Source organism: Anguilla anguilla, chromosome 7 (assembly GCF_013347855.1).
Source record: "Anguilla anguilla isolate fAngAng1 chromosome 7, fAngAng1.pri, whole genome shotgun sequence".
Taxonomy (NCBI): domain Eukaryota; kingdom Metazoa; phylum Chordata; class Actinopteri; order Anguilliformes; family Anguillidae; genus Anguilla; species Anguilla anguilla.
Window position 1 is genome coordinate 45,931,962 of NC_049207.1, and position 12,618 is coordinate 45,944,579.

General features: G+C 46.1%; 2 protein-coding genes across 13 annotated transcripts in view; one reads left to right on the forward strand and one right to left on the reverse strand.

Moving 5' to 3' along the window:
* LOC118232272 (lipopolysaccharide-responsive and beige-like anchor protein) overlaps positions 1-8,931 on the forward strand; it is a 208,635-nt gene extending 199,704 nt beyond the window's left edge. For all 10 annotated transcript variants that reach the window (XM_035427121.1, XM_035427123.1, XM_035427122.1 and 7 more), the window contains 4 exons: positions 2,453-2,554; positions 3,009-3,205; positions 6,499-6,650; positions 7,064-8,931. In XM_035427121.1, coding sequence (XP_035283012.1) covers positions 2,453-2,554; positions 3,009-3,205; positions 6,499-6,650; positions 7,064-7,154 — 542 coding nt within the window. In that variant the 3' untranslated portion in view covers positions 7,155-8,931. The remainder of the gene's footprint in view (positions 1-2,452; positions 2,555-3,008; positions 3,206-6,498; positions 6,651-7,063) is intronic.
* Positions 8,932-9,513: 582 nt separating this feature from the next.
* The window catches only part of LOC118232274 (serine/threonine-protein kinase DCLK2-like), a 36,723-nt gene continuing 33,618 nt past the window's right edge, over positions 9,514-12,618 (reverse strand). For 2 of the 3 annotated variants that reach the window (XM_035427132.1, XM_035427133.1), the window contains exon 17: positions 9,514-10,974. In XM_035427132.1, coding sequence (XP_035283023.1) covers positions 10,735-10,974 — 240 coding nt within the window. In that variant the 3' untranslated portion in view covers positions 9,514-10,734. Of the gene's footprint in view, positions 10,975-11,646; positions 11,660-12,618 lie in introns of all 3 variants that reach the window. The other variant, XM_035427135.1, reaches the window with a different exon arrangement.

The following is a 12,618-nucleotide window of genomic DNA, read 5'->3' on the forward strand; positions in this document are numbered from 1 at the left end:
AATTGTTATTATTTTTTTATTGTTATCATTATGCTTTTATAATGTTATTTTTATGTATGACTTATTATTTTCTTTACTATTTTATAATTTTCACCATTTATATTAGTAATTTTTTTTTCACAAAGAACACACTAGTAACAAAAAATTACAAGAAACCTACAAACATTTAAAGAAGACATTTTGCAAGAATTGATTCCTAATGCAACTTGGTTGCAGCTATATGCAAGCATTTATCTCTGGAAGTTTATTTCTTTTAAATTTATTTTCATATGAATCCCATAATTCTATGGCCTTGCAGTTAAACCACTTTTCTAAACCTTTTTTTTCTTTTATCTTATCAGTAGCCATTGCATTTCACCCCCACCTTCCTAACTCCTTCAAACTGAGCTGCTGAGAGTGAACTACGGTGTGGCAGGGTCAAAACAGCACAGGAAAGCAAGAGTCTTTTCTAATGAGTTGGAAATATTGACAGCCCTTATTGAAATATTGGCCACATCCTCTGTAGAAATCACTTGAAACAGCTCGGTTCTGACAGGAAAGCAAACCCTCCTCACCGTTTGCGTGTTTGTCATCGAGCAGCTTCGCGCTGCTATCGGTATTTAAAGAGCCCTTGTCGCGGGAGCGCAGCGGAGATGGATGAGCTGATGCGTATCAGAAGCCGCCGGCTAACGTCTGCATTAGCGGCGGGGTGAGGAATAGCTTAGCAGGTGAGGCCGTCGACAGCGCAGAACTCGGCCTCCAGGTAAGCGATACCCTCCGTTACCACGGATACACGTGCGTTCAATCGCAATCAGACGCGGACGTAATGCGAGCCAAATGCTGCCGATGGCTAAAGGTTAAACGATAGGCCTATATATCAGTTTGACTGATCTCTTGCCGTAGAAATCTGTCCGCCGCGCTTTAATCCCCGGAGCTGTAAAACATGAGTTGGAGTTGCGGCGTTAAATAGCTTTAGCAGGGTTATCCATTATCCAAACGAAATGTACATTTAAATGAATTATTTTGTGCCTAGCAGTGGCTATCTTCGGGTCACCATATGTCAGTGTAAGTGGTTCGAACAACATTGTTTTGCTCCCATGCAAGAAACTATTGTGTTGTCATCATTATCGTCTCCTCGTGTAGCTGTTGGAAATGTTTGGTTAGTTGGTTACACTCAAGACCGTTGGTTTGAAAAGTACAAGAGAAGAGAATTTTATGGATCGATATTTCAGAGATTCTAGACATTTGTTTGAAGAGTTGAGGCTCTTTTTCTCCTTTCCAGTTCTGGTTTTGCAAGCGGAGTTGATAAGAGAAGTGAAGTTTGTAGGGATGTTTGAAGACCACACCACAAGGGAATTCGTTTTGAAACTAGTTTTCTTAAGTAGAATGCTGAGATTAATTGAAATGGTTTTTTTTTTTGCATTCCTCCCCTATTTCTCTCTCCTCATATTGGTCTCCTACGTTTCTCTCTAATTTCTCTTTTCCCTCCCCATCTCTCTTTCGCCCCTACCTTTGCTGTTACAGAGCTTTTAAAAGTGAAGTTTCTCCCTCTGTCTCTTCCTCTCGGCTTCCACCCTTCCCCCCAGGCTTTAAGTAGGCCTCTGGCGTGCTTCCCCCCGCTCCTCTAAAGCAGATAATGAACTTGTAATGAACTCGCTACCGGGTCTGAGAAAGTTGTTTAAGTCCGGCCGTCTCGTCGGATCAAAGCGGACGGGGGTCAGAGGCACTGCCTGTAAAACAGGAGTCTTATCAGCACCCCGGCTCCCTCTGGCCCTGCGAGACTCTGTATGGTTTCATCATAATCCCCACGTTAACTACACACACACACTCACACAAAAAAAACCTTTCAGCCTGCGAGTGGTTTTTCCATCAGCCGGTCAGCCCGCAGGCCGCAGGTAATGAATCTCTTCCCCTCTGTCCCCTGTCTCTCGCGTTCGCTTCAGTATGTTAGATGTGCCTCTTCAGTACGAATACGGCACTGGCGTCTCGTGGAGGTAGGCCGTGTTCAAAATGCATGTTTGAAATGGCGCCAGGACTGTTGGAGGGTTGTGGTTCTGGTGACCATGGCACCCAGATTGTGGGTGGACTATGGTGTTGGTTACCGTGGCACCAGGACTGTTGGACGGTTGTGGTGTTGTTGACCATGCTACATTACTATTGATAGAGAATAAAAGTTATTGATATACTGCATATACTTTTGGAACCTAGAAGAGAACACAGCCAAACGTGCTGTGTAGTGGGCTAGCAGTGTGCTTTTAAGGTTAAGAAACCTGCCATGTTACTCCTCTCCTCATGGAACAGTGCTGTTGTAAATTTGAGCAGTCTACTTTAGCCACAAGTGCCTGTACTTGACATATTTCCACATTTTCTTTCTCAGTGTTTATTTTCACTTCTGCCCCCTGGTGGTGGCTAATGATATATTTATAGCTGTTTGTGGACTCTGACTTTAACACCGGGTGAATGGTGTCTCCAGCAGAGTTTGTGACTCCCAGAGCCATCCTGACGGGCCATGACTGCGAGATCACCTGCGCCGCCGTGTGCGCTGAGCTGGGCCTGGTCATCAGCGGCTCCAAGGGTGAGTGCCCGAGGAGGGGCGGGGTCACTCCGGGTAAGGGGCGGAGTCACTCCGGGTAAGGGGCGGGATCCGTAAGGGGCGTGGTCATTGTGGCTGCACTCCTTCAGGGGTGGGCTAATGCTCTTCTGGCTGAATGGAAGCAAATCCCTGCAGCGAACATCAAGTATGAAGCCTTCCCAGAAGAGTGAAGGATTAAATAGTTTTGTGTTTGTCTGCTGTGTTTTGTGAGAGAATCAAGTAATTAAAATGATGAATCAGGTTGTCACTGTCATTGTTGCTCCTTAAACATGTTTAATACCAATTAGTGCTCAACGGAATTGATCAAGATTAATTTGTATGATTGTATTTTATACCAAAATATTTTAGAACTTTAAATATGTAAGCTTAGGGCCACATTTAGGAAATGCAGATAGGTCCCACTGCTGACTCTGAGCGCCCCCCCTTTCACTTGCAGAGGGGCCCTGCCTGATCCATTCCATGAATGGGGACCTGTTGAGGACCCTTGAGGGCCCCGCGAGCTGCCTGAGGCCCCGGCTCATCCAGTCGTCCACAGAGGGCCACTGCGTGATCTACTACCACCAGGGCAACTTCTGCGTGTTCAGCGTCAACGGGAAGCTGCTGGGACACATGGAGGTGGAGGAGAACGTCAAGGTGAGATCCTTATCACCCACTGGAAAAACTCCATTACCCATGATGCCTGTCTGAGCACAGTCAGTGACAGTCAGTTTTCCTTTACCATTTGTTTTCATTTTCACGTGTCCACATAAGTGCTGTCATTGTAAAGTACTGTAAGAGGGAGAGAATATCTTTCACGTTTTTTGCATTACTTAACTTATCCTGAACTATCTCTCTATAGATATGCGCTGTCTCTGTGTATCATTGTGACGTGACGTGATGTCAGTCATGACATGCACAACACCAGGCTTTGAGCTTCCAGTATATCAGAGCATACTGTAGAGTTAGCGTACAGACGCCGCGGGTAGCCTGACGTAGCCCTAATGGCGTGTGAAAGTGCAGGTAGCGTGACGTAGCCCTGCTTGCGTGTGAAAGCAGCAGCATCATGCGTGTGTGTGTGTGAGTGTGTGTGTGTGTCAGTGTTATTAATGGCCCCTGTGTGACAGTCGTGTCAGAGGAGACCCTGTAGCAGCCTCAGGCCCCCAAGCGCTGCTCTGATGGCGTCCAGCCGCAAAGTCACACAGCCCCTGCCTGCAACTGCAACCCCAGGCAGATCCAGCGCTCTCTCTCTCTCTCTCTCTCTCTCTCTCTCTTCCTCCACTCTCACCCCTCCCCCCCCACCGGGCTTCATCAGTGGCCGTGATTAAAGGCGCCCCCCCCCCCCCCCCCCCCCCCGAAAGCACACCGCAGCTCCGCGGGACAGAGGAAGGGCCGGGTCAGAGCAGAGCTCCTCTGGGTCCCCCCGCCGGCCCTTTGATTTCCTTCTCGGGTGTCGTGGAGGAGGAGGGGGGGGCGGGGGGGTATAGAGGGTGAGGGGCTCCTCCTGCAGTCATCAGGCCTTGGGAGGCAGGGGTGGGGGGGTGAGAGGGGCTGGGAACGCTCCGGGGTTTTCGGGCCGGCCTGGGAACGGAGCAGAGCTCAATCAGAGCCTCACACCTGCTTTGTATTTATTTTGGAAAACCCCCTGCCCCCCCCCTCCTCCCCCTCCCCCTGACTGCTAGAGCTAGAACACATCTGAGCACTGGAACCTCAGCCCACCCTCCCCCCTTCTCCCTTCACTGTTAAAACACATCTGAGAGCTGGACCAGGGCTGGCCAGTCTGGGGTTCAGGTTTCACTGTAAACCTCCTTCCCTAGGGCCAGGTGAGAGCCAGGCGGGAGCCGGGGTTATGTTGGGTTGGTGCGCTTGCGGCCCACAGATTTCAGCCTCGACGGACGTTTCTGTGGTGCTCGCTTTGTAACCATTAGCCTTCTGCGCTGTGTCCACTCCAGACACGCACTGTACCTGTCTCTATTGAAGGCCGTGCAGATTTACACCTCACTGCCCTCCCCTGCCTATCACTGGCGTCCAGCATCTGCTCCAGCGATTATCGGCCTGCCTTCTTCTGACGGCTGACATTTTGAGGCAGTCTGTTAAAGACAGTTGCAGTTCATTAGATGTTCATGTCGGGTAGCGTCTCCAGTGTCTCCGTGGAGCAGATAATCGAAGGTATTACCCTTCTACACCGGCAGGGCTTGTTGATGCACGCTATGATGTGCACATGCAGGCGTCTGCATATCAATGACTCTGTGGACAGGAAGTGTGTGTATGTGTGTATATGTGTGGTTTGTGTGTGTGTGTGGTTTGTGTGTGTGCGCGTGCATGAGTGCCTCTGTGTGTGTGCATGCCTGTGTGTGTGTGTGTGTGTGTGTGTGTGTGGTGTGTGTGTGTGTGTGCATGCCTGTGTGTGTGTGTGTACTGTATGCGTCACCGCTCAGATGAACAGCTCCACATATTCGGGTCGTAACCCCTGCCAGATGTAACAGGAAGGAGAAGGATGATGAAATAAAAGCTGGGTTTCAGTTTGGCGTCCCGCTGCTCCGTCCCAGACCCCTCCCTCGGAAACCCAAACCGAGGCGGCCATCTTGGCTTTTCCCCGAGCGCCCGTGCTTCTCGTCAGGCCAGCGGGCTTCTGCCGGCAGTTTTACGGGCCCCGTCCCTCCAGCCCGGGTCTCCAACACCCTGCCGGGCCCAGCGAGACACCCACGTGTGCTTTTCCACTCTGCGTTCCGATAGCAGGGTCGGGACAGAGACGCGGAATGTATGGCTTTCACGGCACGATATGTCACTTCCTGTCACCAACTGACTGACAGTGTACTGAAAGCGGGAGAGATATGAAAGGGCGAGGGAAGACAGTAAGTGATGTAATGATTAAAATGCAGCAGGATCACTCTCGCCCCTGAGGACACACTGCATTATGATTGCACTTAAAAAAACTATATAGAATAACCGAGTAAAGTCGTAAAGAGTGAAGAGAGAGAAAGAGAGATGGTGAAACAGTGAGAGAGAGGGAGATGGGGAGGGAGCGATAGTGATAGTGAGGGAATGAGAGTGAGAGATGGTGAGGGTGACAGAGAGATGGTGAGCAATGGAGAGAGAGATGTTGAGAGATGGAGAGAGATGGTGACAGATGGTGGAGAGGGAGGGTGGTGGAGAGAGAGAGAGAGAGGAAGAGGGAGGGAAGAGGGTGAGCAGGGATGCCCTCCACTGCTCAGGAGACGTTTATCAAACTGAAAGGCACTGGTAAATGGAAGGGGGTGTGTTTAATGCTGGAGTCATAGGTTAATGCAGATTTCATGGGGCTGTTGGTAGAAAGGCGTACAGTGCTATTAAGGAGCAGATTGCTGTCATATTTTAAACAAAAGGCCCAAGACCTTGTTGTCTTAAGTACCAGCTTCTCGTATCAACAGAATGTTATGTTCTGACAACAGATGATTACTCCCTCGTGCGTGCTACTGTTTCAGGCGTAATCCTTGCATCTCTTCTGACCCTGTATTTGTGATACAGTGACTATCTGCACTCCTGAATTATGTATCATATGCAAGTGTATAGTTCTATTAGTTATGTGTATTGTATTATCCCATTGGCTTTTGTTAACTGTATTAATATTCTATATTAGTTACCTAGGCAAGACCAGAAGAAACTTCTTTTTTGTAAATATGTGTAGTTTTAGTATTTGCACTGTCGGAGCTGAAGTGTCAGTGTTGTAGATTTGGTGTTAGCAGTGTTAGCGCTGATATTTGTGTAGAATGTTGAGTTGGTGTTAGCAGTGTTAGTGCTGATGTTTGTGTAGAATGTAGAGTTTTAGAGTTGGTGTTAGCGGTATTAGCGCTGATGTTTGTGGAGAATGTGGAGGTGTTGTAGAGTTAGCATTAGCGCTGATGTCTGTGTAGAATGTAGAGTTGTAGAGTTGGTGTTAGCGGTATTAGCGCTGATGTTTGTGCCCGCAGACCATGCTCTTGAGCCGGGATGGGCAGTACCTGCTCACGGGGGGAGATGGAGGGGTGCTGACCGTATGGCAGGTCCATGACCTCAAACAGCTCTTCACCTACCCTGGCTGCGATGCAGGGATCCGCTCTATGGCTATGTCACATGACCAAAGGTAAGCTCTGCTGCAGGAATGACAGCTTCACATTCTATACTTTAGAGTTCCATTGTGTTTTACCATGTTTACCATTACTTTTCTTTTTTGGAATTAAAGTTGTTTGCTATCTCACAAATTGTTGCCAACTGAGTGTAGATTTGCTAATGAAGAAATACAACTGGAATTAATTTCTATTAGTACTTGTGTATAATTCCAAACGCTGCTGGAAATTAATTTTTGTTTGCTTTTGATTTTCTAAATGTAATTGGGAATCATGGCAACTGTACTGACACATGCACTCACACTGAATTAAAACATAAATCTCTCAAAAATAATTTAAATTCTCTCTCTCTCTCTCCCCCCTTCTCCCCCTCTCTTTCTTTCTCTCTCTGCCCCCCCTGCCCCTCCCTCCCTCCCCTTCCCTCTCTCAGGTGTATAATCACTGGCATGGCGTCTGGGAGCATAGTGCTGTTCTACAACGACTTCAACAGGTGGCACCACGAGTACCAGACGCGATACTGAGGCCTCGGCCGCAATCCTGCCATTCGCCTGCGGGGGCACTACTACATCACACCTGCTGAAACCTGAATGTAACTTAAATAATATCAAAAGAAGCAAACTATTTTTAAAACGCTCATTGCTATATTTTGTAGATCTTACAGAATTTCATATAAATGTCAGATGTTGTAGGGGCTCGGTTAATGTAGTATGTGGGGTGGGTGGTGCAAAATGACAAAAGGTCTATTTTTAGCTGTGAACGTTCTATTTTCAGCTACGAGCTGCAAGGCTAATGAGGGTTTGAGGGGTCAATTAGCTGATTATATTTGCATCTGTTGTCTTAAAAATATATATGCTTCTACGGTATTTGTGTACTTTGAGGGGAAGTGGTTTTAATAACGTGATATCAAGGAAAAATGTGTTTAATCGGTGAACTTTTTTCATGAGTTCTCTCCTGCTGTGTATACTACTGAAAGCACCAGAGAAAGAGCTGCACTCAGTCAAATAGGTTTTGCACGCCGTCTGGCTGAATGTGGAAAACTATGGTGATTGACAAGGGACTTGCTCTATTTTGCATATCAATTTTGCTTTGACCTCAAGGTTCCCTTTTGTATTTTTATATATATAAATTATATATATATCTTGCATTTCTATTCTTGATATGCTCCTCAGATGATAATCATGAAGTTTCTGAAGAGCCGGTTTTGAATCGATTTTTTGTTGTTGAAGGTAGTCAAATATCGCCACGTGCGCGAGAGTGCGTAGACTCTGCGTACACTGTGGCTGAGGTGCGTTTCGTACGGTGTGCGTGCGCGGGTCTAACCACGTCGGAGATTTATCCATGCACCGCGCTCGTTTGTTAACCTGAAAGGAAGCGGCGCGGTCTTTTTGAGTCACATTTCGTTGTCATTTCCTGTGCCCGCCTCCCACTGTTTCAGCGTGTAAATGTGAATCTGGCGTGTGACCCGCGGTGACGGTTCAGGGGAAAGCGTCCCTGGTACCGGCTCTTAGCGCAGCCTGTACAGCAGGAGGCCGCTGTCTTCTGTCTTCTGCCTCGGGCGATCAGAAGCAGGAAGTGAGGTCCGTGCACTAAAGCCGCTACAGTGCCGCGTCGCGTTCTGAAGAAGGGATTCGCCGCTGCACGTCAAACAGAGCGAGCGATGAGCAACGAGAGTCTCGCCGCAGACGACTGCTCAAACCAACGGTTGAGATGAACCAATGAGAGCGTTTGCCACAGGGGGCGGAGCGTTTTGATTGGTCCGCAAAGCCTTGCTTTCTCATCGTTGACTAAAGACATTCCATTGGGTTATTTCAATTCATGATCAACAGGCAGAGCGCTGCATAGCACCACAGACCCTTTTCCCACCAAGCGTAGCCTAGCTGTTAGCGCTTCTGATGGCCTATTCAATAAAACACACCTAGCGTAGCCTACCTGTTAGCGCTTCTGATGGCCTATTCAATAAAACACACCTAGCGTAGCTAACCGCTTTTTGCTTCTGATGGCCTGTTCAATAAGACACATCTAGCCTAGCCTACCTGTTAGCGCTTCTGATAACCTGTTCAATAAGATACACCTAGCATAGCCTACCTGTTAGTGCTTCTGATGCCCTGTTCAATAAGAGCACAAACTGCCTTGTACTACTCTGCCCTGTTGAACACCCCTCAAAAATACTGTGTTTTTATCTATCTATCATAAAATATTTTGGTAACTGATTTTGGAATGAGACGTCATGATTTTTTTTCATTTTTTTTTGTGAGTGGTGATTTTGAACAATAAAAACAAATGCAATAGAAACTGTGACTGGAAAGAGCAGTTGTGTTTTGTATTCATGACCTTAAAACATGGAATTCGAGGTCTTCAACGACAAGTCGAGTTTTCAAGAAATTCTTCATGTTAGGAAAAACTAAATCTGTTTAAAATTAAGGACAAACTGCCCTGAGGCCTAATTCTGCCCCTTATTAGAGACCCAGCCATTGTCTGAAGGCTGAAATGAGTGGGTACTGCAAAAAAAAAAAAACCCTAATGATTCGTATATTATCAATACTGAATTTCGTTATGCGGTCACTGGGACACATGGATATACCATAGATTTTCTATATTCTGACCAGATGCTCTGCTCCTTCTAGTTCATTCTGTCTTCCGTACTTCCTTTTACAGGAGGTTCTGGTTTGTAACAGGAGTTTCCAGTGCTATCAGCATTTCAATCGTAGTTATGGATGCTTTATTTTAACCATAACTGTCTTCAATATTAATATGAACCCAATAATGAGAGTTTTCAATGCAGAGATGGAACTGTAAATGATTATAGCCTAAAAAGCTGAATATTTGGTCAGTATGTAGATTATCTGTGGTTCTACACAGTAAAGACAGGGGGAGGCAAACTCAGGGACAGGGTTTTATTGCATTGATTTCAGTTCCAATTTATTGTTACTATACAAAATAAACAGTACATTTAAACCAACGGGAGACACAGTACATTTTGTCCCAAACACATATAAACTCGATATGATTATGTCACTGCAGGAACCGCGATGCTTTCCAAAAATGTCAACTTTGCAAACACTGAATTTGGCCAACTCTTTGCACCCCTCTGTTAACCTGTTGACCACTAGGATGAAATTACACTGACGGGTGATTATGAGTCTGACTACCTTGCCTACAGTATGAACAAAAACACAGTAGCAGTGAGCTTGGGAAGCTTGGCTTGTCTTTTATCTGTGGTTCAGTCTAACTTTAAAAGGCAAATGCAGTATTAAGCTGTTGTCCATTCAAGATGGCTGTGCATTGAGCCACTGTTGAAACCAAGAAGCCTGTTTTCTCAGCATTGTCAATGGAAAAAAAAGAAATAAAAATACAGTCACAAAAAACAAAATGCTTCTTGCACAAATACACTGATTATTTTCGGAATTGAAGTCCTTCTGTGTAACCTACTCTCAATGAGGTGTTCACACATTTCCAGTGGTCTTGAAAAGGCTGAGGTAATGTTGCTGTCAAAAAGTGACAAATGTCCTCAGAATGGATCACACTCATCTTCCCATACCAACTGAAGGCAAACTGCATTATATCATCTTTGCGCTGGTCAAATAAAATTGTTGACCAGGACCTTCAGGGGTTTTCATTGCGAGCGTGCCCCCTGGTAAAAAATAATCTCTCAACTATTTGCACCTACAGAATTGTACCTTTAGTCGCGCAGTATAAATACGTGTACACATTTATTCATGTTCTGTGTGTGTGTGTGTGTGTGTGTGTATTTGTGTTTGTTCCGAGCAACCACAATGTCTAGGAGGGGATACACAGAATTATATATAAATGAAAAAAAAGAACAATCACCAAAAATGATACAACTCTCAAGTCTTACTCAGTCCTCTCTGGAGCTCAGGAGTATATACTGCATACACATCTGAACAGTAAACTCAACTTGAATAAGAACACTGCCCCCTACTGCTGGGATGAATGAAGACAGGGGACGGCATAAAAGGGCCATGCCAAGGCTGCTGGTGACGGGCGTGGCAGAGCCAGAGGGGCAGAGCTCCGCCCCTACATGCAGTTAGCAGGCCTGGGGACCGGACGCCACGCTGCCCCCAACCCCACCCTCCCCAAATCTCAGGGCTGGCTGGCCCCTCCCTCCTCACACGGCGCGTTGCCCGGGGCGACGGAAGGGGCGGTCGATGGGGGAGAGGCGGGACGGCCATCGGCGAGGGCGGGGACGGGGACAGGGGCGGGGCCAGGAGGCTCGGGGTCCTTCGGGGGCGGTGACTGGGCCATCCTGCTGCCCCTCTCGGCGCGGGCTTCCCGGCAGCGTCTGGCCAGCAGGGCGTGGTTCTCCTTATCTAGAGCTGTGTTCTGGGCAAAGGGCACACACCTGTCAGTCACGCCGTCGCCATGGCGATTTACCACATGAGAGGGAGAGGCTGGGGGAGAGGAGTTGGGGGGTCAATCTACAGCAGAGACAATGGTGCCCCAGTTCCTGCCTGTCTGAAATGTGTAAGGGCAGAAATATCTGTCAGCTTCCTCTCGATATACCAGCAGGACATCTAGAATGGTGAAGTTATGGAAATGGTGATGTGGTGTTGGCGCAAGATTTTCCGTACAGTACCACACTAAAACATGACAGCTGATGAATGCAAACACCAACACAATGGAGAACGGTAGTACTGTGGCATTATTGTTTATCTCCACAGTGGACTGACCCAAAACAGGAAGCGAGCAAATCATACTGTCATAGCTGAGTATCATGCCGTATTGGAGGGAAAATGAGGAACAGTCAAGGCTGCTGGACTTTCTGGAAGAATTTTCTGGATTTATTATTTTTTTCAGGAAATTAAAAGACTTTCTTTAAACAAGAAAGTGTTTGTTCCTGGTCATCGTCATCATTTGGACTGGCGATTCCTGTAGATGTAGTATAAGGTGTATAAGCCTGAAAATGTGAGGCGTAGGCCGTGTTTCCTCATTTTCCCCGTGTTCGTTGTTAAACCGAAGCACAGCAGAAGCACAGCGGTGGGTGTTAGTACATACCATTGCCCTGGCGCTAGCCGGGGGTAGCAGTCCAGGCATTGGTGAGAGCAGAGCAGAGGGACAGAGACTCGTCTTACTCAAAGCAGAACACAATCAGGTCACATGTACAGCAGCACACGCAGAACATTTAAAGGATGCCAAGAGCCCATCTCTGCTCTGACTAATTATCTGGCGAATAATTTAGTCAATTAAAAAATCTGTAAATTTTTCTTTCACTTACTATGCTTTTGTCTGTGTGGAGGATGAAATTACTGGCTTGTTAATGTTATGTGCAAAAGTGGATGGGCCTTTGAAAATGGATTCCTGGGAAAGTGTTAGCTGAATATACGGAATTCAACACAAAACAAGACCATGACTCTTAAGGGTGAATAATACCTTGGTACTTCCAGTAACTTTCCAGTAGGTTGTATGTCTCACAGAACAACCCATGGTGCATTTTAAAATGTCTTTTATATCTTTTAAATTACAGTGCAGAATTAAATATAAACAATATATTATTACATTCTCTATTCTAGAGTATTGCTTTGATTTAGTTTAAAGCTATTTTACATGAATGCAGGAGAAACTAATGTGGAATCATCCATCGAACATGAATATAATGTAACTCCTGTAACGGCCACTAGAGGTTGCCACAGTTCTATTTTTTTCTTTTCAGTTGTTTCCAGTCAGTGATAGATAGAACAGTCAATGAAAATCCATCATGGACTACCAACCACAAGCAATCTGCATGTAGTCGAAAAAGGGTATATTATGTGTGTGCGTGTAATTCAGTTAATGGTTTCTGGAAACATTTCCCATAGCACACTGCAAAGCTGTTTTAAATAATCATTTCCTCTCAAGATATAACTTTCAAGACTTTCAAGTGGCTCATTTCCTGAACATTGTTAAATATAATACAGTCTAATTATAAATGAAATAACTATACTATCAATATATTCTTAAAACTCTAAACTGCTGTAACCGTGGGATTTT